The 27,931-nt window shown below is 36.3% G+C and overlaps 1 protein-coding gene across 1 annotated transcript in view; it reads left to right on the top strand.

The window, feature by feature from the left end:
- The first annotated feature begins 568 nt into the window (after positions 1–568).
- LARS2 (leucyl-tRNA synthetase 2, mitochondrial) overlaps positions 569–27,931 on the top strand; it is an 87,353-nt gene continuing 59,990 nt past the window's right edge. The window contains exons 1-5 of the mRNA XM_075705735.1: positions 569–802; positions 2,634–2,762; positions 12,745–12,836; positions 16,068–16,128; positions 23,987–24,076. Coding sequence (XP_075561850.1) covers positions 569–802; positions 2,634–2,762; positions 12,745–12,836; positions 16,068–16,128; positions 23,987–24,076 — 606 coding nt within the window. The remainder of the gene's footprint in view (positions 803–2,633; positions 2,763–12,744; positions 12,837–16,067; positions 16,129–23,986; positions 24,077–27,931) is intronic.

Below are 27,931 nucleotides of genomic sequence, written 5' to 3'. Positions count from 1 at the left end.
ACTTGTTAAATTTTATCGTGTCTGAACAGTGTAAGTTTCTCATGTAGTTCTTGCAGAAAACTATACAGACAAGGAAGCCCTTAGCAAAATACTCAATTTAGAATATCTAGTTGAAATGTACTAATTATAGTCATCCTCCCCCATCTCTTTTCAGTGATGAAAAATTTACTAGTTTTACAGGATAATTTCATCCAGCTTCCTCTTGTCACCGTTTAGCCATCTTATTCTGTTCAGTCAGCCGAATTTCTTGAACCTTCAGTTGACTAATCCTGCTTTTATGGGAGATTGAATGCAAGAATTGTATCTTATTAGAGAAGAAATCTAACAGAACAGTTTTGTTCCATGCAAGGGCCACAGTTAGTTCTCCTGGCTAAAAAATAAATGCTTTTATAATTCAAACACGTGGGAATAAAATGCAAGTACCATGGAAAACAGCCAAGTAATCTAAATCAAGCTAAAATATGTTTCATAGCTACCAAATTTCTGTATAAGCATAACCACTAAATTCCTGTTATATTGTAGACTGAAGTACATATTTTTGTCTTTTTCAGATACCATAACCTTAAGAATGCAGTTGGTTTGTCAGAGAGTTGGCTCTTGTTCGTCATGTTTGAAGAGACAACTAAATGGCTTCCTGGGATTAATTAAATGGCAGAGGAGACTGGTTCCTGCTTGTGTCAGAACTATTTACAGTGAGACAGGGAAATGGGAAAAAGACTATGGGTTGGAGACAAGAAAAAGAGTTGAAAATTGGTGGCTTCCAAGAATAAAGGATCAGTTCTGCAAAATTTCAGAAACTGATGTAAGCATTATGAGAAATTTGGAAATTACATGTTTGATATTTTTGTTTTCTCAGAATGAAATTAACTGAAAGTTACTTAGTACAGTTGGCTTATAATGATGAGATGTATATTACATTTCAGGGGAAAATACTTTTATATGACATTAGATTATTAAAAACAGTTGATGAAATAGGTGGAAAACTAATAATAAAAATTCTTGAGGGAAAAAAACAATCAGCAAAGCATGAGCTTGTAAATATAGGAAGTCTTTAAGTAATCAATTCTTTCTTTGTATATTATAGCACATTTAGGAATTATTATTTAAAGTATTAAAAGAAACATCTTCTATGTTCGTAACTTTTGTAAACAATTGATTTTCTAAAGATCTTTCTCCCAGTGGTTATGACAAATCTATTACAGTACACACTGTCACTCATTGAAATCTGTGTTAAGGGAAGATGATTTTTTAAGAATATTTTCCGGTGTACAGTGTCTCAGAAATAATGAATGACTTGCAGAAAAAAAAGTTTTCCTAAGCAATAAAAGATCTTGAAAACAATTGTAATCTCAGTCTCTGACTCTTCTTCCCTTCACAATTATGCTCAGTCACATACCTATAAAACGTTTCTATGCCCTTTCATGTTTGTTTGTTCTTCTTTCCTAAAATGTGCCCCCTCTCCAACAAAAAATTGATTCTGTCAAAGTGTTGAAGAGAGAAAAGGGGCTTGCTTTTTCCAAGGAAGAAAACTGAGGTGAAAACGGTGTGTATGCGTACATGTAGCAGGGAAATCATTCATTTAGGCTTGTGTCTTTAATATCTGACAATACATGTATACATAGGTATCATATATATGTCATACAAATGCTAAGTTCTGAATTGTATTTTTAGTGATATTTTTGTTTTATCCTTACAGGTGAAGTTAAGTTAATAACATCTCATATTAAAAGGCAAATAATGTATAGTGCTGCAATGAAGTATTCAGATTATTTCTAATTTTGCTGTTATTGGACAAAAGCGATAAAGAAGTAATATTTGATAAATATGAATACAGTTTGGTTCAGAATAGTGAAAGCTGCCCTGTTTTTTTTTTTGCATTACTAACATAAGAAAAATAATGCAGGAACTTATCAAGCACATATCAATGATAAATTCAATGGTAACCAAGATGTATTAGGAATAATTTATGTGAGAGAGATAATGTTTGGTTTCTTTGTAACTTGTGTCAATTTACTCAAACTTAACTAAATGAAATTTTTACTTTCTTTTCACTATGCAAGATACTGCTTGTAGGATGTCTTTGGATCTGAGCATACATAGTGGAACTGAGCAATTCCACTTCAGTGGATGTTCATGCAATTGCAAATGATTGAGTTAGTCACTCAGTGAGTTACTGCAGTTCAGCTGACAAAAAGTGACTGGCCCTGTGTGAGCTTCATGTTTGTTGTAAATACAAAGTAAACCACTTAATCTGTCATGTTTTCATTTTTTGGTGGGACAGATTGGGAGCACATAGATAATCAGTGACAGACACCGTGGTAGGGAATGGTGATTTGTTAAGCTGTAGTTATGCTAATATATCTTTTGTTGAGTAAAAGTTGATTAAAAACAATTTTCAAGTGTCATATAAATATCAATATAAATTGATAAGATGGCAGCAAAGTCTGGTAAAACATCTCCATTTACAGCCCCAAAGAATGTGATCCTAGGAACTTTGTCAGTTCTCACTTGGATCAGTTCCAGCAGAACCTGGTATGGTTTCATGGCACTGTGTAGTTTATAATGTGTGCATGTGTTTATTCAAGTGAAATGCTAACTCATGTAGTTAAAACTTTCTAAAATTTTCTTTCTAGAAATCAAGACCAAAATTTTATGTGCTTTCTATGTTCCCATATCCTTCTGGAAAGCTTCACATGGGCCATGTTCGTGTCTACACCATCAGTGATGCAGTAGCTCGGTTCCAGAAAATGAGAGGGATGCAGGTAAGAAAAGATCGGCAGTAGGACCGTGTGGCTTTTTGATGTTTTAATGTCACAGTTGGTCAGGAAATTAGTATTTTCCAAATTCCATGAAGGTGAGGACTTAGTTGAAATATATGCTACAAATGCATAGATAATGACCCATGGAGCTTTGAATATTGAAATTGGAGACTTTTTTAAAACAGGTGGTGTTCAGAACTCACGGTTGATAACGTTTTTAGAAGCTTTTTCGAATGATACAGCTGATGCTGTATCAGCTATCTGAATCGATGTACAGCACAGAGTTGATTAGATGTGTGGGCCACACCATTTCTGTGAGAGGAGACTGAAGACCCTACTGCCGTCTAGGTGGGACCATGGGGGAAAAAAAAGTGTAGCTGGCAAGAGGAAACTGAGACACCACAGAAATTGACTGCTTTCACCTCTTCCGCTCCTGACAAAAGGTTGATGTCCTTTGCCAGACTTGGAGGGGACATCCTGGTCCTCTGTGCCAGCTTGGAGGAAACCCATTCTCATGACTTCATCTCAGGTCAGATGAATGCAGTCACGTCACACATCATGTCACCTGGCTGTAACTGTAGAAATTTCTGTTCTGTAGTGGCTGACCCCTTGAGTTGCTTATTTCAGCCTTGCTTGTATGTATGAAACGTTGGCTTCTGAGGGTGCAAGTCTACAAAGTAGGCTAAAACTAACTACTTGCCACATCTGCAAGGAGAAATCCCACTTTCCCTTCCATGTTCCTTTCTTTCCCAGTCCGCCCCATACCTGCCATAATTTCTCCCTCGCTCCCTTGTGTGTCTCTGGTAGGTAGAAGGTGTAGCTGAGAGCCTAGTCCCTGCATTCTACAGGTGGCATCCTAATTGGTGTTTGGCTGTAAAGACTGCAGGGTAAAATTTGAAGGATGTGAGGAAGGTGTGGGAGAATTGTGGCCTGAGTGACAACCATATTAAGGGGGAAGATGACATTTGGTAGGGGGAAAATGTTAAGAATCTGGGAAACAGTAGGAAGGAGGAGTATGGAAAGAGAATACCCAATTTTAGGGCAGGGAACAAAAGGAAAGAAATAGCTGTAGGCAAGAATCTAGGATGAGACTGAGGAATTCTCTCTAATGTACGAGAGAGAAGGAACAGTTCAAGAATACAGGGATCAGACCCTCAAAAGAGTACAAAGAAGGTGAAATGGAGAAATAAATGTTAGTTGCTGGTTGTGGTACTAAGTGCAATTTCCTTGCTTCAAGTGCTGCAGAAGTGCAATGTTTCCTGGATTTATCACCATCCATGAGACTCTTAAAGGTATTGTCACTGAATTATTCAGTGTGCTGCCTTTCCAAATACTAGGTATTTTATGCCAATGATGAACATACCGTGCACTGAATATGTGCTATTGCTTTACAGAAATGTATTCTCATGCTTTAAAATTACAGGAAAAAGAAGTAACTACCTTAGCCTTAAAATGAGGAAAAAACCCCCCATGTATGTTGTAACACTAATCTTTCCTAACATCTCTGAATGACCAGAACTTAGATCTCATTAAAAAAATTGAGCCAAATGGGCTCTTGAAGGGACTTTGATTCTTGCTTGACGTTAAGACCACTGGAGATGTTGTTTCAGGACATAGCTCATCTCTCATCAGTAACAGTGGAGATAATCCACTAGATTTTTGCTCAGAGAGATGAAAACATGCTTCTGCTAGCTAAAATAAAGTTAATACAATTGTCTACATCCAGTAGGATGTAGGTGTTAGTTTTTGAACACAAAGGAAGTAAGCACCTTTAGTAGAAACCTTTGGAGAAAATGAGAAGATAATGTAGTTGCAATGAAATACGAGAGCCACTATGAAAGCAAGATTTTATTTCCACGATTGCCTGTTTTTTCCAGAAAAGTTTAAAAAGTCTTTTAAAGTTTTTAAATCTTGCATTTCAGCTTATTTTTACTTTTCATGTAAAAATGACTTTGAAGGATATTAGAGTACCTGTAGAATATCCTGAATTTCTATAAATATGTATATCTTCTGTTGTGTTAACCACTTTGAACATCTATTTATGACTAGAGGTGGGCAGCCACAGAATTTAACCTTCATGTATGATTAACAGACATTAAAGATATCTCAAATTATTTTCTGAGTATGTCAGACTAAGGGCTATTGTGTTAGTGATGTACATTAACTTGCTGGAACTTATATTTACCTTAAAAAACCTTTTCTTTATTAGCCATGCTAATTTCTCCATCACTTAGAAGTAAAGTCTTTATAATTGATTTTCTCCTTGCAATTAATCTATCAGCCTCTAGATGTTTTTTCTGGCTGTTGTCACAGTTGTCCAATCTGTTAAAGATTTCTTTATTGTGGTGGTTATAGGCTATGACATGGTTATGTCATAATACATAAAATTTGATATACCCAAGAAAAATGTTTTCCTGTATTCAGGGAATTACTGGAATTCTTCAGTACTTAAAAAGAAAGAATGCTTTAGAAACAAACAATGTTAGTATGCATAATTTTGAAGTTATTCTATTGATTTTTTTTTTCCTTCCTGGAAATTCAGCTTTAATATTGCACGTTTGAAAGTTCAGGGACTGCTAATTTTTCCCAAGTCAAAATTCTAAGTAGAAGTGAACGCATTTCAGGTATTCAAGGCAAGTTTAGGGTAAGACTTTTGAGCAGTAATTGCTTCGATCATTTCCAAACTAACAAAAAGGAAGAGTCATTGAAAATAATCTTAGGAACTATATCTCTACATAGAAACATAGAACTGACCTTGGTTAGCCAGTCATAAAGCTGTACTAGAAGCAATATAGGTACATTGAAAGTGTTTGTAAGGCAACAAGGAATGATGGACTGTTACCATGAAAAATACAGGCAAAACCATTCAGACTTATGGTGTCCAGGGAAAACTTCAGACTACAATGTATATTTGTTGTCTAATAAAAAGTGAGGGAAAATATCAGGGAAAATATATATAGTGTGTACATAGTTGACTAGAATATATGGTTGAGTAAGAGAGTAATGCATGTTGAATAAGGTGGGGATATTTTTCTTAGAGAATGCCTTCATGAGAAAATAGTAAATTGGTTCATACTGATTTAATCTGAACAGGCAAGAATTGTCTTGTTATACTACTTAAGTAAGGATACACTCAAATGCCTTTAGAAAGGGATTAAAGCTCCTTTAGTAAATTGGAACCATTCTTTGGAATGCATTCATGTAATTTCTTCATATTGGAAGTAGTTTGAAATCTTAACTGGGAAAATGTTAAATCATTTGGATGCTGGGTTTTTTGCTTTTTCTAAAATGGAACATTATTTCCTTTTTCTAGCTGGATAGGATCTGATTTTCTTTCAATTAAAATATTCTAGAGGGATAATACACACCAAACTCTACTGGTATTTGCCAGGAACCTGTACTTCACCAGCATTTTAAGTGGGAAAATAAATATTTGTTGCTCTTTTTTTCCCCCTTGTTTTTGGAAGAGATACTGCTTCAACATAAAGCCGTAGATGATGTTGGTGACTAATGACACTGAAAATGGGCAATCAAACAGATTGCCTAATGAGCAGCAACCTTTTCTGCAATACATGACTGTCTGGTCATTTATTAAATGGTGTGCAGGGGTGGGATTTAATGCAAGGGTAACATCGCAATAGGCAGTCACTTTTTCGGTGTACTGATGAGTGACAAGGTTTGCAGAGTTTTCAGTGGGAGGCGCATGAATGCGTGTATTGCAGTACAGAGGTAATCACCAGAGTTGTATCGATAACGGGGGCCAGCACGTTGATTGTGCCAATGGGTGGTAAAGTCCTGTTCATTTTACCTGAACATCTGGCGAGTGAAGCATTGTCTTGTTCGAACACTCCGCAAGTACCTGTAGGCAGTGCATGGGAAACAAACTCTGTCATGCACTTGGATTAGGTTGCTCGGTAAATGATTTGTAGAGTACATCTGTTGTAAGAGAAGTTGTTTACATTCTAATTACTGAAGATGAAGTTTGAAGTCTCTGCGTGGGAACTGTAAACCATATAGATTACTTAGCATGAATGCACTGAGCTAGCCTCTTCCAAAAATGTGTTAAGGATAACATTTTTCTTGAAGTGCAATTAAAACAATTTTTGTGTATGGCGAGTTCTAGTCACAGATCTTATTACAAACATATTTCTTTAAAAATGCTATGAAAAAGTAATTTATATATTTTAAATTACCATTTTGTATCTATTAGTAAACCAATCCAGAACTGCGCTGTGAAGTTTCTGGTTGTGTTTTCTCCGTAAATTTACATGCATGTTGTGAATTCAAATGTACGAGTTTTGTAAGAAGTTAAGAGATTTCTTATTCATTATTTGCGAGTGCCATGTACAAATTATAGAGATATTCATGGTGGTTTTCAGCATGGCAGATTTCCAGTCTGCTTGGGGAAAAAGTATTTACCACTGCTTTATCATGCTATCATTATCATGTCTTTGATAAATTCCAAAGTGGATAATTTGTGCCTCTCAGAGGACTGAGGATAATTCCCTTAGCAATCAGTAAACAGAGAGTGATTCAGTTCAATAGTTCCTGTGATATCTTTTTAATAAAAATTTGAATTGTAATTGATACCACAGCGAGGCTGTCATATGCAAGTTGTGCAGAAATGAGAATGATCATTGGACAATTCAGGGTGAAATTCCTGTACAGTAAGATCAGATTTCTTAATTTATACTTAAACTGCTCCTGATAGATGGGATTGGAGTATTGTCAGTGATATTTCCACAATACCCCAAAATGCCTTAAAGAGCATTTTCATTTTATCCAGAATGTCTTTTTTTAAATTGGATGTATTTTTATTGTTTTCCCTTTCAGCAGTGAATCTTAATACTCTTGAAATTGCAAACGTGAATGGTATTGAAGAAACACAGGAAAATTTAATTAAAACTTTGTAATTAATTCACCAGTAGGATGAATTATTTCAATACAGTTCCATTTTCCGATCATTGTTAGTTGCTATTCTCCACCACGTTTCTGTGTGAGGCTGTTATGTCCTTTTGCCAGGTTATTTTCTGTGGTATGAACCAGGTGGAAAGTATTACAAGTATCCTGTGTGAATTGAATCTTATTTAAATTTAGTTTTCCAGTAGGAAGTACTGAAAGTGTTAATTAGCTCACTCTGTTTCATTTTGAAAGAAAGAGAGAGAAAATGAGATATTATTTTAAATACGATTATGTTATACAAGAATGTGTGAGATTAGGGAGGCGAATGACACCTTTGTTTTCTAAATGTTTGTAGTACTGTGTGGATGTAGAATAATTTCTTATATTTTATATCTTGTGAGAACAAGAAATAAATGAGAGCATTTTGTAAGCAGAGTTATATTTTGATAGAAATCTGTGTGGGTTGATTATTTTTTAATTTGAAAGCGCCTTATCAGAATGCAAATATGCAGCATTCTGTTGCAGAGAATCATTGAAATAGTCCTTGCTAAAATGTACACACTAGATAAAAATAATGAATTTTCAACTATTTCCAGGTGTGCCTTGTCTGCTTGGGGTTTTTTTGTGTGGTGGTGGTAATTTTTAGCTGCTGCGTGACGATGTTTATTGTCTAGTACACTTAGAAGACAATCTAGGCTGCATTCAGGTGGAGGTCTTGTATTTAAAATGCGTTGTACCTGTAATCTGTCGATTTACAAATCAGATTTTCAACATGTTCAGTCTAATTGTGGGTGGCCAGTGGGAGGAGCAGCCATCCTCTCCTTTCCGCTCTCCAACCACGTGTCCTTACTGTCTCATTTGTGTGTGGTTGCACAACCGTGAGATCAAGTGCACGAAGGATGACAGAAAGTTGCTGCTGGAGCCAGGGGTGTTTTCTGGCAGCTGGAACTTGTGACCACAGATCACCTATTCTGTCAACCTTTTTTGGTTAGTTCATGTTGAGTGTGTCATGGGGCTGTAACTAGAGACAGGAATGTAGACTTTGCTGTATTGATTCAAATCACTAATCTGTCAGCAAACCTCTTTGTTTTCATTTTTGGTTCTCTTAGCACACGTTCTCTGAAATAAATACATTTATTTACAAGCATGTTTGACACTGATTCTGGTGTCTGTCTTAAAATTTAGAATGCATCGATCTGGATGTAAGAAAGATACGTCAACTCCCTGGTCATAGTTTTGAGACATACTGAGCACATCAGGAGAGCAAACAAGTTCTTTGTTTCCTTACAAACACTATGGAAAATTCACTGAATCGTCTGTCCTAGTTATGTTGACGGAGGCAGAGAACTCAGTGTTATGAGATCATTGTCAGCTTTGTGTTATATAGTACCTGCTGATCTCGCATACTAATGTCAGTGTGATGGGCTGATTGTTACAGCAGTGAATAGATGAAAATCCTCTGAAAGGAAGAGCTGAGATCTCAGAAATGAATTAATGGAGTTACTGTGTCTTCCTCTGCTTCATCCCACAGCCACATTAAGAGCTCCAGCCATCATTAATGACAGATTTTTGACCATGCCGTGAAATGATTCTTACAGCGATGCCTTGAGCTAATACGAAGTCAGAGTCTTTGCGATCTAAAATGCTTCAAAATGCAATTGTTTTCCTTTTTAATAATACCCTGAAAAGACTGCTTAGTAGTTACCAAGCACTTTGTTCCAAACACACTAATAAATCACTTCCTTGCAACTTCATATTCCTGTGCAAAACATAGTATGTTGAGTGGTAGAAAATGCCAGTCTTTCCTGATTGATCCTGCCAGATCATGTGAACTTCTGAGGATCTTAAGCCCTCTGTGTTCAAGACTAACCTAGTAGTTTTAACCAGGAATTTACCTGTCTAATTCATTGTGAAGACCAGAAACACACAGCTGCCTTTGGAGATAGTACTGGCTTCTGCTGTCTTAAAACGACTGAAACTATAGCCTGCCTTCTTTTACCAGATATAGACATCCTCGGACATATGCAGGCCTCCTCTCTGTACAAGATATGTTCACTATTTGTTTTTCTTTCTTCTTGTGGCTTAGAGAAAATACTGTCTGTACAGAGAAACTTGCTTGGTCACTCTAGCGAGCCGAATTGATCCCTTAGTTGCGTAAGATTTAGAGACTGCTGTCAGAAGCAATCAAGCCAGCATTCAAGAAAGTGGATGACTTGTTTTCCTTTTTTTCTGCTTGTCTGAAATACTGGAGGGAGCAGCCATGTTTTCTGCTAGCCTATGACCAACCCATCAAGGAGCTACAAGGAATACCCTTTGGTCTTCAAAATTGCTTTCTTCCTATTTTTAATTTGTTTTGAACTGTTGAACTGTTCCTTTATTCTTTGTGCCAACTTCTGACATGTTAGTAGTATATTTTCTTCTCCCCTTCCATGTCTTTTGAGATTTTTGACGCTTTTCGGAACTATATAGTTAATCTCAGCCTTGTGGTTTATGTTGGCTAAGTAGAGTTAAGATGTAATGCCAAGTGCTGCTTGGAGACCGTGGCATTTTAGCTGTAGATACGTAACATACATTCCAGCCAGAAGCGGCTGACCTATTGTTTAGACAAATGCATTTCACAAACCTTTCAAATCCATTCACGGTAGAGAAGTAAAAGAGACAATAAACTTGAAATAATTTTCTAAACCACTGTGCGTGTTACATTCATCTCTATAGCAACTACATAAATAGATCTATCCTGGAGATTAATTTGAGGATATTTTTAATGTCTCTTTAAATTCAGGTTTCTGATTGAAACTTGAACTAGCCTATTTCTTCAGCCCTCTAACTTGAGGAATGCTGTTGGTTGTTAAATTGAACTGTCTTTTGAATGTGATAAGTGAATACACTATGATATTTTTAATATACATGGTAGAATTGGGAAGATCTGTGTGAGCAGATAACTCCTGCTAGTGCTGATGGTACAGTGATAAAATGTCTGCACATTAGCTGTCTGGAGCATCAGTCAGCCCTTTTGGGGAGCCTGTAGCCAGTAGTGAAGCTGTTCTTCCCACATCCTTTTGCTCATGAGCACGAGGAATGAGATTGTGCCTTGCTTTTGGCTGCCTGTCTTTATCCAGGACGTCTTCGGAAGCCAGATTTTACAAAAATTAATCAAGAGGAGGTTTTTTAATCTCACTTAATGTGCATCAGGTTGTAGTAAAAGTAGGCATTTGTAGGGTTTCAAATGTAGGGCATTTCTCTAAATAAATGGGGTTTAAATAAGAGAAAATATGCATTATACACAAAAAAAGAAAATCTGGTTTATTTCATCATTTCTGTCCAGAGGCAGGTGGTCAGCAATAGTAGTGGTCAAAAAGACCTGAGCTGCAGAAACTAGTATTTTGGTGTGTCCTATTTGTAGTTTATGCAAAGTTTACCTTTCTTTTTTCTCTTTTATATCAATAGTTTTGATTACTGGTGGGGGGAGGGAGAGGAGAAGGGGGAGGGAGAGGTGTGCTTCAGCGGGGTGTTTGCAAGTGGTTTAGGCTCCAAATGAGATTTTCCATGTAATGCTTATAATGTGAGGAAGTGGGGAGTTAGGAAACCTGAGTCTTTCATTTTCTGACAATATGATACGAGGAACAATAATCTGTCTGATTATGGGGAAAATTTGTAACACAGCATGGCATTCCGATTTCTGTTAGATTTATACATAAAAAATGTGCTGTGCATAGACCCTTACAGTACTGGCTTGATCACAGGTTAATACCTTTGGTTTTGTTGCTGCACCAGCAGAGTAATGATATACAGAAGGTTTAGTTTTAGCTCAGCATTGAAAACAAGAATGCTGAGGAGTCACATCTGTTGAATTCTGTTGCTTTTACACTGAGTTGGTGCCTAGGGCACCTTTATAAACATGTCTATAAAATATTTTTTATGAAAGAACCCATTGAAGTTAGAAGATTGGAAGGTTGTGGCAAAGAAGAATAAAAATAATTCAAACCAGTGACAAAAGTAGCTTTTATGCATTGGAACCGAACAGATTTTTCACATGGAGATAGCTTATGAGATTAGTATTGCTGGGCTTGCTTTCTTATTGCTTGTTTGCTTACACACCACTAAAGAACAAGTTCTTTATATTTTTAGGGGTAAAAATTTTGATTTCTTACAACCTGTAAAATGTTACTCAATCATGTTTTGCTGTTGTTAAACTTGTGTAACTTTAATCATAGTTATTGAATATATAGCGCATTCGTAAGTGTAAGAAATGGGATTCGTTTTATTAGGTATCCAATATGTAAGTGTATTTAATGACAACATCTTAAGCACTGGCCTTTCTTTCACTGGTTATTAAACAGGTTTTTTGAATACTTACTGTATTGCTAGATTATTTTCTAAATAATTTGCATGTTAATAGGAAAGATATATATCTATTTCAACAGAAATTATCTATTATATTTTGTAGTAAACATGTTTTTCCACCTTTATTTTGTGGTCATGAAATACAATTTGTCAGTCCTGCAGTCTGTATTTACAAAAGGTATTTTAGTAAAATTTGACTAAAACAGTTTTCCCCATCCCCTTCATTTTATCTGTTGGATTTAAGGTTATCATGGGGTATTTTTCTTTTTTTTTTCTTCAACAAAAAGAAAAAAAGTAAGCTACACATCAGGTACAAATGAACCATCGGTTCAATTAGTTTTGCTTGCTTTCTTCTTCTTCTGTAGGCTGAATATTTGATTCTGTTTAGCAGTAGCATCAACTGCTAATTTTGACCACCACGCAAATCTACAACGGATTGATTTTTGTCATTGTTAACCTGGTATTGAAATAGTCATGAGGTTTTATTACGTAATACTTTAAGCTCCCTCTAACATCACATTGTAGATAGCAAGTAGGCTTCATATTCATCTTTTAAAACAGACCTAGCCATAGTGGGCATGTTTTGAAGATGTTCAATTCAGACAAAACAAATGCTGAAATGCAAAACACTGTTCATTATTTGGATGCAAAACAGCATTTGTTATTTAGAGGCCTGTGTATGTTGTTGATGCCATTCCAGAAAGTTACATTAGATTGTGTTTTTCCTTTTTGCTTACAGGTGATAAATCCAATGGGATGGGATGCATTTGGTTTACCAGCAGAAAATGCTGCAGTTGAACATGGCCTTCACCCTGCAAGCTGGACACAAAGGTAGTTTTTAAGTAATTTAAGTAATATGGCATTTCCACTGTGAATACCTGTACTGTGGCTCCCATAAACCAACAAAACAGAGCAAAAACAGTGTAGAAGAACGTACAGAGAGAACCAGGGTTATTTGCCAGTGTTTTTATGGGACTGTGCAGATGATTGTTTCGAAAAACAAATGTATTAGGATGATTTCCAAGGTTTTCATCTCAATTACTTTAAACTTGTCAAAAGGTAGAATATTGAAAGAGTGACATTTCCCAAACACCGATATCAGTGAGTAAAAAATAAATCAGAATTTCATTATGGTGAGTTAAATCTTAGTATAGAATACACAGTTGAAAATTACGAGCTACATGCTTAGATTTACTAGGAGTTTTCAGTACCGTGCAAAAGAGGAAGAAGATAGTTCTTTTCATTTGAGACTGGGTCTTGGAAAGTGATAAGCAGCCATTATTGCTACTGATTTCTGGGAAAATTTTGGGCTTTAGACCGCAGAATTGGGTGTTGTGTTCCCCTAATAGTCTTTAAAATGAGTAGAAAGTTACATAAGTAAACATTAATATCTATAAATGACTAGGAAACTAGTTGTCTTCAGTGAAACTGGCTGTTGTGCACTGGGTACAGTAATCTAGCTGTGGTATCTTTTTGGACCTTGATCCATTTCTTTCTTTGGTAATGCTGTTTCTTTTAAGTTTTTTTTTCATGCTTCTGGTCCCATGTTAAGAGACTTGATAGCTTTCCAGCTAAAATATGATGGCAGCTGATTTCACTTAGGGAGAATGCATGAGTGCACTACACACAAATTCCAAGTTACTTATGCTCATTTTTTAAAATTTCCTTCATGTGTGGTTGTGATGAGAATATGCGTGAGAACCAGTTACCATCAAGACACAAAAACCTGTTTTGTTCTTTTGAGAGTTTGAAACATCACTCTGCAGTGTGTTGTGGGCTATCAATTATATTGTAGCATGGTCAGTAAATCGATGATTTCTGTCTTCCTTCAATAAGCCTACTGAAGCTCAGCTGTAAAACAAATCTACGTATCTGTTTTACCTGAGTGCCTCATTTTTAACACGATTATCTTGATATCCATCTTCACCAGCTGGAGGGTTACCGTGATCCTTACCTACACGACAAATGAGGCACAAAGAGGTGAAGGTTGTAGTTTTGAGACAACAAGGCTGACATTAAGTACTTGTGACTACAAAAGGGTCAGTGGTTTCCCGTCCTCTCTACTACGTGGTCCCTCCTCACCTATTGTACTAGCTTTGGCACTGGTAGGACATCTTGTTGAACTGACTCAGCTTGCTCACTCAGAAGCAAGCCGTTCTGCCAGCTGAGCTGAACTGGCTCAGTAGGAAAGCAGTGAGCATGTGGGGCGGAGAGGCTGCAATAGCAAAGTGCCGTATCAGCTCAGCCCGTCTCATCCGAGCTGTTTGTCTCGGTCGCATCGAAACGCATGCGGCAGGGCACAGCCTAATGTGATTCTCTTCTGCTACTTTCTGTGCTCTTCTATTTTTCTCTTTTCTTAAATAGGTGCATGTTGTTCCATACACTTAAAGCAGTTCAGCTAGTAGTTACAAATAGAAAATGTTTTATACTGGAAGAAAATTTTGCTTTGAAAATTTCCTTAGTACTGAAAAGAGTGATTGTCTAGTTTTAAGAGTTAAATAATAATATTATAACAACAAACTGAGACAAGTCAGCACATCATCGTTGAGACTGATTATAATAACAACCAAATAGGAAAATTATGTACGGTAACCAATTTTTTTGATTACGCTAAGAAAGGGAGTTGGTTCATCATACCAGCAGTTTAAATTCTGACCACTGAAGTAATCTCTGTCTCCTGTTTTGTCCACTGTCCCTGTCCTGAATGTTTCTCGTGCCTGCAGCAGGGGTGACTGAACTGAATGTGAAGCTGTGATGGTGTGATAGCAACCTGATGTGTTTTAGTCATCCCTGGAGCAGAGCCAGCCACCCATGTAAAAGGGGGCACACTGTAAGCATTTCAACTTACTCGGTTCAGGAGTGAATAACCAAATTTCCGACCATCATAATTTTCTGAAGAGGTGATTTAAAATGAGCTCCGATTGACTATTACTTCTTATATTCTCAAAGTTAGGAAAAAAAACATAAACCAAATTGAAAACAGAGTTACTTATACAAAACACACAGAAATGTTTGTTAGTAAGAGTTAGTATAGTGGCAGAAGCTTTGTGAAAATACACTTGAATTTGAAATTTTTTTATTGGTACAGTTCATTTTGATTGGGACTTTAATGTAAGCAGTACTACTGAAAGTATGGTTTCTCCCAGTGGAAGCTGTGAGTCCGTAAAAGAATTTCCTGAATGAATTCACACCGGGTCACTAGTTAATATAGTGTAGTTGTGAGTATTTTAGTAAACTGTATTTAGTACATTTTCAAACTAAAGCTTCACTGTATATTCTGATGTATCTTATTTTACACTTTGAATATAATCCATCTGGGGCAATGTCTAGCTCTACAGTTTCGCAGTTGACTTACGTTTATCTATGGCTGTGCTGCCACCAGAAGTTTAGGGGTTCCTTGTCACCTCTCAGGATATATGTTCCCACCACCTCCTTTGTGTTGTCTCAGCTGATTTTGGGGCCACAGTATTGGTGTGATCAGCCTGACGATCAGAGGGGAGCGAGAAGACTGGTGGGGGGCATTTTGGAGAACTTTTTGTAGGACAAGTCTTCAGTTGAATGGGTAAGCTGATTCAGTTCATCCTATAGCCACACAATTACCAGAGCCAAAGCAAAAGACAACCAGGATAGCACTACCAGAATAGAGCAGGATTAAGCTGATTGTGGGAGTATATCCTAGTGCATTGTGAAGACTTCAGAGTGCCCTTTGCCTCAGCTGCAGTAAAGATAATTAAAAATAATGAGAATTTATGCTTCAGGAACATTTCCCTCAAACTGCAGTGCCATATTTGCTTTTCAGTTGTGCTCAAATCAAGAGAAGAAAAATCATTGTCTTGTACACACAGCCATTGAAATTGAACCAGAATACACTAGGAACTTTTAAAATTATTATGTAAGATGAGTGCTCTGACAGTTCCTTGAGTTTCACTGTTAGTGAGTTAAGAGTGTTTAGAGGTTAGTGCTTTTGATTTCTCAGAACTTTATAAGCACCTGATTTTAAATATGATCTCATGATAGAAATATTTTGAAGTTAATAATTTTTTTATTATTATTATTTTGCAGTAATATTCAACACATGAGGGAACAGTTTGATGCACTAGGTCTGTCTTTTACATGGGAAAGGGTAAGATTTTCTTTTTTAAGGGATGCTGCTTTATTGTATGATGGAGCATTGAAAAACATGGAATTTTATTTATGAAAATATAGAAGTCTCTGAAAATGACCATTTTAAGTTGTTAAACTGTAAGATTACACTTGAAAAAAGTGGGAAATCGAGCTTCTCAAGCTTCTTATCAAACTTCTCTTACTTTTGACATACTGGCATCATCTGATAATCTCGAGGTTTAGGAAAATCTTTTCTTTAAAGCAATTTCAGTTTTGCTTTTCAATTGTTTTCTCTGCTTTTCTGGCTCTTTCAAAGTAGCAACTTTGTGTTAGAAGTTAGGCAATAGTCTAAATAGATATTTATGAAGCAGCATGCTTTTGTGTTAAGGTATATATGTTTTGAGGAGTGCTTTTTCAATGTGTATGTTTTTATAATGTACTCAAGGGTTTAAAGCTACTAACTTGAAATGGTGGTTTGGTATGTTATTCTAAATTTGAAGCATATGTCTGCATTTTTGTAGGTGTTCATATGGTGACCGTTTTGGAAAATAGAAAGTTTTATGTAAAACACTAATGCTTGAGAATCAGGTGTTCGCCTTAAAAACCTTGCCAATGTGATCAGACAAAAGCTAATGTCATCTTCAAGCTAAAAAAGAAATTAATTTTTGAAGCAATTGCAAGGTTATTGCATTTACCAGTGAATCAAAGTCAGTCACTACCTTTATATTCTCAGCAATAACTGTTGCTTATCACCTTAATATGATTCTGAATAGAGTGATGGAGATGCTAATCTTGGATTTTTATAGCAGTATTGTAGATCTGAAAGGAAAAGGATTTGTTTTCTGGCAGTCTGAGACCTGCCATCTGTTTTCTTTAATCTTGAAGGTGAAGTTGTTTATTTGTATGTCTTACATCTAAAAACCATATTTCATTGTGTCATATATATGGCAAAATTTTCAGTATAAGCCTTTTCAGTAAGATTTTTGTTTTCTTGATAGGCAAAAAGTTGCTCTGAAAATAAAAGGTTTGTTGTGGAAGGTTTACTGCACATATTCTTGACAATTATTTTCTTATATTTAAAACTGTTAGTATCTCAGAGATTTTCTGTATGTATAATTAGGCAATACTTTAAAACAGTGAAATCATATGTGTAGGCTGTATTATGGAACACAACAGAGCTGAATGTTGCAGAGTGCCTTTCAAGAAAATTGAGAAAATTCACTTCTGTCTATTGACTTTTGTTTAACCCTTCCATTCTGAAGAAGGGATGGAGAACTGGCAGTACTGAAAACCATGTCAGGAAGTATAAGTACACACGCGAAGGTATTTTCTCATCTCTATGCCTGTTGTTTGAGGGTTACCTTCACTTTTCTAGTAAACCATGTTTTGGTTAACAAACTTTCAGAAGTTTCTGAATACTTGTGGAAAGGGCTTCGATGCTGTACAACTAAGCTAACTTGAACAGTTGTGTAATTAAAATAATTTAGAATGCTTTAGGGACACATAGTTTGTGGTTTTGAAAGGTAAGTTTTTAAAACAGCTAAAAAGTGTTCCTTGAAACACAATGAATTTTGGAGTTTTCACTCCTTAGCTTATTAGTTAAGTTTTATTTTACCTAGAAAGCCTGCCTTACTATCTGAAGTAAGAGTGACCTGAATGATAACCATTAAAAATAGATGTGTTTATTCATTGCAAAAAATGTATGACGCCCAAAATACATCTGTACTGCATGATCTCCGAATGCACGGATATTTGAGCTAGCCATGAAAGAACTACCTCTGGAAGCAGAACAGCTAAGCTGTGGCAGAGTGTATTTTCCAGGCTGATAAAGCCTGCTTCTCTGCAAGGCTAATTAGGCTGGGCAGAGCATCTTACTGCCTCAGCTGCACTGCTCCTGGGCTAACTGAAGCATCTTTGCACAGCACTGCACTGCACTGTGCAGGTGCTTATCTTAAAAGTGAGCTCTTTGAGGTAAGGAGTATTTTTTTGTTGTTATCCTGTATTTGTATGGATATGAGTGGCTTCCAAAATACTGTGACAACGCAAACAAACCCACTAGCGTTAGTGACTCCTATGAAAAATGCAAGAAAAACACTTGTTATATAAGTTAGTCTAATTGGCCAAGACTATTGTACAAAACAGGAGTTTGATTTTAATTTAATTTCATTGGTGTTGCTTAAATGTGCTCCTTCATTGTGCTAGAGCATAGTACCTAGCAAATATATGCTGGAGGGAACCCATTCCCCTGCCTCAGATCCCTATTTTAGTGTGGTGAATTGCCTTTTTAAAGTGTGAACCTTTTATGTTAACTGTCTCTGTCCTCTGTGGCCAGCTTAGACTATATGCCTAGATGACGTGAAGGAAACTTAAGTAAATTTTACCATTTTACAAATGTTAAGGGGGAAAAAAAAGTGGGAAAATAATAAAAAATACATTTTGAATACCTTGTGCATGTAGCTGTGCTGAAGAAGCTGGCTGCTTATAAAGTCATGTCGGGTGTTCAAGAAAGTCCTGTCCAGGAATGTGAAGACTAGTTGTAGTTTTATTGCTTGGTAAAATTATTATGAACAAATCCCAGTGCACCTGGGATACTAGAAGTTTCCTTTTATTTGTCTGGATTTTTTTCATTGTTCTCTCTGTCTTACAAATCAAAATGCAAAATATGTTCTGGCAGTCAGTGAAATTACTTAACCAGTAAGGCACCACAAATAAGGCATTATTAAAAACTAATTAGATTATTTCAGAAAGCCAGGTTACAAAGGCACTTGAAAATTATTCTCCTAAACAAAATGTAAGCAAACTAAAAATGTAATTAAACGCATAAAATAGCTCTGTAAGTACTTTGCTTTAGAGTACTTTTGAATACTAATAGTGATCTGATATTTTTTCCCTGAAACATGTATTTTAAGTGCCTCTGATATTTTTTCCCTGAAACATGTATTTTAAGTGCCTCAAGTAATAAATGTTATATTTTTAAATCACTCTGAAAATGGTGTGATTTTGGGGAGAGATTTTTAAAAAATAATAAATAAGAGAGAAAACATTTCTATTCTGAGCATTCATGTTTGTCAGATCCAGGGTTGAAAAGCTGCAGTTTGAGGATGGAAGAAATGTCTTTGAGAGACATTAAAAACACCTGGAAAATAAAAAACATTGTGGTTATGTTTTGTTTTTAAGATAACAATAATTTGGGCATTCCTAGTGAGCAGATTTCTCCAAAATACCATCCCAGACAGCATAGCAAACTGCCTGCCACTTCTTTTAAACATGATTTTCAGGGGAATTAAGCAATATCATTTTCAAAGATTCATATCATTGGCAACAAGAGATGGACAGTGTATAACATTTTTCCTTTCTTTTGCTCAGGAGTGCTGACACACTGAATGCATGTTCCCAGTAAGCCATCAGTTCACCACCGTATTAGCAATCTGTAACTTTCTTCCCGAAGGTAGCTCGTACTGCCAACATTTTTTAGTCTTTTCAATTCATGCATGCCAAGTGACATAATTTTTTGCATAAGAGTAATCTTCCCCTTCTGCTCTGTACATTAGAAAAGATGAAATCTTTGGTACATTTTCTTTGTGCAGATATTTTTCTGTTTAGTTTTGAAGTTGTCATTCCTGTGCACTGCCTGAGCATGCATAACACTGTAACAGTAGATAGAGCATTGCCTATTAAATTTTCTTTTTTATCCACATATCACTGATAATCAGTCACCCTACTGGTAATTAAATAAAAAAGGAAACCATTGATACAAGGCTACTTTTTTGCAGGAAAGATATTTATGCTCTAAAATGCAGGCACTGCATGACATTTGTATTTGTAGCTAATAAAGCATGAAACTAAGGGCCTTTGAAATACAAATATGCAAATCAATTTAGAAATGTAGTTTGGTCTAGCTCTAAACCTCTGAAAATCAAATAATTATACTTCCAGATAAGGTGGTACATGCCCTTTAATACCAAAATAGGCAAATAATAGATTAAAGACTGTTTAATCTTCCCAAATAGATTTTGAAAAAATCCATTCAGACTTTTTCTCCTTATCCCCTTTTTAATAAGTATCAAGTGCAATATGGCTGTCTTCAGAGTAGCATAAGACTGTGCTAGGAATAAAATTATTCGTAATGAACTAGGATATTACTTCTCTCTAGTCTAGTTATATGTTATTCACAAAGTCTGGTGGATCTTACAACAAACAAACACTTTTTTGCAGCCTGTAAATGTTATTTTTATTTTAAAAAAATAGCCATGAACGTAGCTTGAAGATGTAACCTTCTTAAAAAACAAACAAACAAAAAACAGTTTTAGGTCCAGAGCTACATAACAGAAAGTTTTAAGAATGGAACTGATTTAGGACAAATGATGAATTGTAAAACAAGGCATTTGAAAATTAGTTTTTCTTTTATTAATGACCAAAATCTTCCATCCAGTTTGGGGTTTTTTTGTTTATCCAGGATTCCTTACTGTTGGTTTTCCCTTATTTTTTGGTAGCTGGAGGTTTTTTATCACATTTTTTAATAATGATTGGCCCTTTAACCTTAACATGAGCTGGTTGTTTCCTAAGTCGCACTGCTGTCAAATCTAAATTGTAATACTGTATTTAGTCTCTAACTGAGAATTTAGTTGCAAAAATAAATAAGATACTAACCCCTCATGCTGTTTGCAAGGAACAGATTGCTGTGCTGCGATAAAGGGATTAAGCAAGGTAGTTTTTGGTAAGGGTAGGGATCTTTCTCTTATATACCTTGGCAATACCTGTTATTTCTAAAAGCATACCACTTTTAAAGATGGTTTGTTTTAATTGTAATTATTTGTTTTAATGACTGAGTGTCCTTCCTGTAGGAATAAGGAGCAGTAGCAGCAACCCATGATCAAGACACATTTTGGTGACAGTATCAGATACTTTTTTTAACTAGCAAGCTGACAAAAGGGAAAGGGAAAATGGTTGGGGCAAGACAGAGATGCTGTCCCCCCCATTTCATGGTACCTTCTGAAATGCTGGGGTGATGGGTTGTCACTAAATCTGTCACAGAGCGCTGAAGAGAACATGCAGTGGACAGCTGAGCAGCATATTTCATATTTGTAAAAAGGGTTCTGATTTTTAATATATATTTTATCTTTGGAGAAAATATGCTAATACCCTGCTTATATATATATTCACTGAGCTGCTTTATGATATGGGGTTCTGTATGTATGCTCTTACACTAGTGCTTGGCTCACAAATGAGAAGCAGAAAGTTACGTTTTTTGGCAGGGTGGAAGGGCTCCATCGTGCTATTTTGCAAATCCTTTTATAAACGGTTTTCTGTATTTCTGATTTAAGTCAGTTCTGTTAATGCATTGCAAATCTTTGCCATGCTCATAAAGTATAAATAGAAACGTTAACGTTCACCTTAATTTAAGCATGATAGCAGCCTAATGGAAACCTTTTACCAGACTTCATTTATTTAATCAAGATCAGTAACTGGCATACATGGAAAATTATTTTTCACTGTAAGTCTTAATGTGCTAAACAGTAGGAAAAAAACAAAACACATTTTGAGATAGACAGGAGGTTGCTGGCTTGTCATCAGCAGCTCATTTCACTTGGTAGTGATGTAATTTCTCTTTTTTTTGTTAACGTCAAATGTTATGTCATGCCTTCATGGTTGTAAAGTTAAATGATGAGCTTGGGTGATCTTTTTGGAGCTCAGTGACCACACAACAGGTTTTCTTCAGTGATAACAGTCTGCTGCATTTCTTTCTAAAAAATGTCAATTTACAACTCATGAGAGAGCATGGACATGAGAATCTGTTCCCAGGAGTTAGCCTGTACCGCGTCCTAAACGTGCCTGTTCAGACTGTGAAATGACATCTCTGTTGCAGTTGACACATCTGCCATTCAGGACCAAAAGGACAAATCTCAGCCCATTTTACTAGTTTTTCTTTGACAACTCACTGCAGTTGGCTTACCTGTTTGCCTGTTGCTCACATAATTTTATATTGTACCAAAAGGGATTGTCTCTCTTTTTTTTGTGTCTCTGATACTACAGTGATGAAGCTCTGTTGCCTGTAGTGGCATCACACTGGCAGAACAACTCCACTGTGTGGAGAAGCAAGGGAAAAAAAAAAAGATTAACTGGAGAGTATGTAGTTGTAAAGATGGAAGTCGGACTTTTATCAAGTGTTTTTTCAGTGCAGAGCACAGGGATTTAATCAAGCAGCTGTTTTTCATGACTAAGTCTTCACATGCTGTGCTGAAAACTTGCCATTAAATGTCTCTTTCTGGTCTTGAAAGCCTCTTATACACACTTCTGAGGCATATCTATTCAAAGGTCATATTAATTGTTCAAAGCAACATTTCAGCACTGGAATATAAAGTTGTAGAAAAAGAATAAAATTTTTATGCTAGAGTGTTTCAGATGTCATTTGAGTAGCAGATGATATTGCTGATGTCGTGTGTAGTGGGAGGCTTAGATGATAGGAAAGCCTGGGTGAAAGATATTTCACATTCAGAACTATTTCAGGTAGTTGATAACTATTTGCAAACGGAATAAATTTTATCAGTGGCTTGCTGTCAACCCTGTAACACTCTAAAAGCCAGAGAAGTTCCTGTTGATTTGAAGTTCAGCATAGGAGTCATCTTCCACTTCAATAAGTACAAATGTGGTCAAACAGTACGTTTGTAGAAACATTTGTCCTTTAAACAAGTGCAAGTTAAACGGGAAAGCTGTTGAGGAGGGTAATGTGATCTGTTTATTATTACATATTTATGATGTAATTAGAGCTTAAATACTGTGTTACACAGTTGTTTTCGCTTTGGCCAAACTTTAAAATATGTGGGTGAACGTGTATGTGTATCCATTGTGCCCATAAAACACTGTGTGTGTGTAGAGAAAATTGGGAGTCATGGTAATCGTGTAATCCTGTAGTCAGTCATCTTTACATTTTGAGATGTTTATTTGACATGCAGTTTGGTTTTTTTTAAGAATATGGAACTTTGTTAGCAGGTGATGAGTAGGTTGTTTTTTAATTAGTGGAGTTCACTAAAAACTTATAAAATATTTGCAAGTTTAAAGAAAGGTATCCATTATATTGTTGGCTGCTGTTCTCTTTAACTCCCATTCCTTCTTCTTACGTTGTCTTTTATTTTTATCTGTCTTTATTTCCCTCTTAACAATCCCCCTCATTTGTGACTTCTTTCACAACTCATCTTTTTCTCCACACGTTAACCCAGAGCATTCTCCTACCTTGAGCTGGCTTGCCTTTTAAAATGGTCGCTTATTTGACCTTGGATTGTGAGATACCCTTTGCAAGTCTTTCATCTTGAAGTTTAGAGTCTTACCCCATGTTCCTTCCTGTCTGCCCCACACGCTCTATCTGTCAGCAGCCTCGGTTCCTCAGTGCCGTTCTGCTGTCCTTCTGGATCTCCTCCAGGCTGCTTGCTTCTCTGCAGCCAGCTCCCAGCTGCCTCGGAACAGTCGACAGTCTCTGTTCCTGCTTTTCATTGCTGAGCAACAGAGGAAAAGGCAGCGTGGCTAAGATGACTTCTTTGATAGAGTTCTACTTTCTTCTAGTTTTGCTGTTTCCCTGGTCAGGCAGCTGTAGTCATTTCCATTAATCTTCTGTTCTTATATCTGTCAGCATTGATTTTACAGGGTTCTTACATTCCATGTTAACAGGGGAATTTTTCTTTGCACATCAAACCCACACAAAGCCCATGTTCTCTGGTTTTGTGTACAGGTGAATATCACTCGTTACAAACATCACCCAAAATTGCATTTATGTTTTCCCTGTGGCACGTATTATAACTCCTGAGTTAAGTGTTTAAGTTAAAATGCCATAAGAAAATACTAAGAATAGCTTCAGGAATTTTTATTTTATTTAATTTCTGCAGGAAGTAACCACTTGCTTACCAGAGTACTACAAATGGACACAATATCTCTTTCTTAAGCTTTTTGAAGCTGGAATAGTGTATCAAAAAGAGGTAGGTACAAACTTTGACCTTTAATACTCTGCAGGTGCACTAACTCAAGTCACTCGTCACTGGCACATTCCTGGATCGTCCATTCACATTAATTAAGTGGATAGGTATTTATTGTACTATATTGATTTTAAATCACTGCAAAATATAATGAATTTTATATATAACTGCATTTTATATATAAGTAAATTTTATATGTAACTAACTAACATGAATGGGTATTGTAGCAAGTCAAATCAGAAACATTTATTGTCAGTGATTTACATTGAAGTGCAGGATCAGAATATATTAGTTACTATTAGTTTATTTCATGGCTTTAATACAAAATTTTGTAGGTCTTAACTTCCCTCTCATGAAAACATGTAAGATAATGTGATCATGAGGAGTCTCTTCAGCAGCAAGATTATTTAACTGTGTAACATTACTGTGATGCAGTCTTAGAACTGGTAGGATTAGATAGGATAGTTGGTCATTATGTGCCTAACTGTCCAATTCCTGGACCCTATTTGTGAGCTCTAAAATATTACAGAAATATTAGATACTATAAGACTATCACAGCTGGTTTTCTGTTCGAGTACATTAAGAAAATATTGACCTAATAATATTTTGTAATAATATATACCAGGCTATCTGGAAAGGGAAGAGTTCAGTTAACTTCTTGTTGTGGTTTAGCCCCAGTTGCTAACCAAGCACCACACAGCCGCTTGCTCACCTTCCCCCCCGGTGGGATAGGGGAGAGTGTCGGAAGGTCAAAAGTAAGAAAACTTGTGGGTTGAGATAAGAACAGTTTAATAATTGAAATATAGTAATAATAATAAAATTGTAATGAAAATAAGAACAACAAGAGGGAGAAACAAAGCCCAGGAAAAACAAGTGATGCAACCGCTCACCACCTGCTGACTGGTGCCCAGCCAGTCCCCAAGCAGCGATTGCTGCCTCCCCAGCCAACTCCCCCCAGTTTATATGCTGAGCGTGATGCCGCATGGTATGGAATATCCCTTTGGCCAGCTTGGACTAGCTGTCCTGGCTGTGCCCCCTCCCAGCTTCTTGTGCAGCTGGCAGAGCATGGGAAGCTGAAAAAGTCCTTGACTAGTGTAAGCACTACTTAGCAACAACTAAAACATCAGTGTGTTATCAACATTCTTCTCATCCTAAATCCAAAACACAGCACTATGCCAGCTACTAGGAAGAAAATTAACTCTTTCCCAGCTGAAACCAGGACACTTCTTAAGCAGGAGTCGTGAAACAAAGATGTTAAATGAGCATTGAAAAGAACTGTCTGTACAGCCAAGGCAACACAGTTCCAAAATACCGGAACAGCTGCACCTGAATAAAGCCGCAATTTAGTGAATGTTTCTAACTTAAAATGGAAACTTAAGATTTCTTAAATATGCTTCAACGTTTCATTTGTATTCTATAGAAACCAGGTAACTCCATAGGATATAATTAGGGAGGTACTCTAATTATTCTCTGAACCCAGAGAAAGAGGCTGATGGTGAAAGGTAGCATTTGGAATGGCAGGGCGTTACTGAGCTACTTCTCCAATTTCCATAGGCAAGATGTATTCAGAGATCTTAAATGACAACCAGCAAAAAGATTCGGTATTTGCTATGTCCTAACATGCTGGGTTTGGGGGAGGGTATTCTTTTTTTTTTTTCTGTAATTATTTTCTGTGTTTGTAATAAAAAATTAAGCCTCTAGCTTTGTCATAACAAACTTAATTTTATCTGTAAATTTGTTTGCTTGACAAGTGATCCCAGCTGAATCTGAAAAGCAGAAGGCTTGCTGCTTTGTTAAAAGTAGTGATGATAATACAAAACAAATATTGCATGCAGGCTCCCAGTACTGTGGGATCCTGGAGGTGCTTGGGTACCAGTGATTGGATCTGCTTCCCTCTTAAGAGTCAAGGATCAGTTTGAGGACTTAAATCAGCCTTTGTCAGTCTGTAGGGGATGTAATTTCTGGTGGATATAAACCAGTTGCTTTTTGGCAGGAAACAGATGGCAGAGATAGCCCATAACCCTGGGTCCCTTCAAACAGTCATATATACTTAAAGTATATATTTACCCCATGCCTTCAGCCTACCTGCAATATATGACCTACCTGTTAGGCAGTACTTTTGCACAGCATGAAGTCTTCTGTCTTACAATTTCATTCTGGCTACTCATATAGATCAGTTCAGATACATTCTAAAATTTTCATCATAAATTTGATCCAATGTCATCAAAACAGAAACACTATTTTTTCTCAACTTTGAGTTATAGCCAATTTAATACAAACATATGCTAGTACTGCTTTATACAACTGGCATGCTATTACTACTTAATATTATCTGATTTATCTCTTTTTAGCTGTTATTTTAACTTTGTAGTGGTGTGAGTTTTTTTCCAGAACTTATAAATTAAAGATCATTACTTCAGAGCCAACTTCATAATGTGTTGTATCATTACTGAAGAAGTTGTGTGTTCTGAAAGTCTAGAAAATAGATCTGTAATAGTGGAATTTATTGATTGCTTTTAATTTCCCAATGGATTTTCAGAAGCCTTTTATAAAAAACAGTGTGGTGTTATTGGTAGGTAACGGATAAAAGGTAGGCAAACTGTAAGAAGATTAAATTCCAGTGATATACTGAATTCACACAAGCTTCATTTGAAAGTGAGTTTGTTTTTATCAAAGAACGACCTTCATTCATTTCATTATAATAAATTTTGTATAAATCGATGTAGGTAATGAGACTTTGTGCGCAAATGCGTGCACGCGCGCACACACCCCACACACACACACTGATAACAAAACCAGCAACAGTATTCCTAAGGAAGAGGATCCATGCATCTGTCTTTCTGCTGTCCTCCTCGCTATAAGATTTGTAAAATGGTTGTGATATTTACTATTTCTCAGAATATGTAGCATATTTAAAACTAAGCAATATCAGTTGTTTGCAAACTGGGGCATTTCAGAAGGTGATCAGTGATAAATAAACTGTAAAGTGAGTAATATGAGGACAGTGATCAGTTTTTAGATTGAAATACTAAGTCCTCCCCATACCCAAAGAATGCATTTGAAATTTTCAAATAATGTTTAATGTATTAGAACCCTATGGAGCTGCAGCTACTGTTTTTCAGTCAGGCTGATTTAACATTGATTTAGCTCAAATACTGAATAACACTCAAAATAATGGATTACTCTTCTTTATCACTTTGATTATTTTCTTTTTCTTTCTGTTCATTTTTTCAAGTTAATGTCTAGCATTGAATACCACTTCTGGACTGACCATTAGGATTCTTTTGTGGTCTTAGATCCTTTATGATAAATGATGGGCTAAATTGTTCAGCACTGTTTGGGGTGAGTTTGATTTTTGGTCCCTCCCCAGTATGTTGTGCCTGGTATTTCAGTTAGCCCTCAAAAAACAAGGTTTGTAGAGTTGAACACCAACATTTATTTTGCTTTAAATTTTCTTTAATGTACTTGTATTGATAAGGAAGGATGATTCCAAAAGTAATTCACACAGTTGACAGAAGTTATTTGCAGAAAATATCAACTCTTTCACTTGAAATATAGTTGACCACTATAACACTTCTTTGTGATTCTGTCCTCTCAAGTTGGAGATCCTCGATTATTCATCCCCCTCAGTCTGACTCAATGCTTTTGGATTAGTGATGGCCAGCTTTTAAGCATCAGACTATGTAGTTTGCAGTATAGTCAACTGGAACATTTACCTATTTAATATTCAAGTGTCAGCCTATCCTGCTAGCATGATCAATCAGCAAACGCTGCCAACTGCATTCTTGGGTTTTTTGAGTTCTGAGAGTTCTGAGAAGATGAATATTCAAAACATCTTCAGTTGAGTCCATGTCACTG

Source organism: Pelecanus crispus, chromosome 2 (assembly GCF_030463565.1).
Source record: "Pelecanus crispus isolate bPelCri1 chromosome 2, bPelCri1.pri, whole genome shotgun sequence".
In the NCBI taxonomy this organism is placed as follows: Eukaryota; Metazoa; Chordata; class Aves; order Pelecaniformes; family Pelecanidae; genus Pelecanus; species Pelecanus crispus.
The sequence above is the reverse complement of the archived record's forward strand: the minus strand, read 5'-3'. Positions and strand labels throughout refer to the sequence as shown.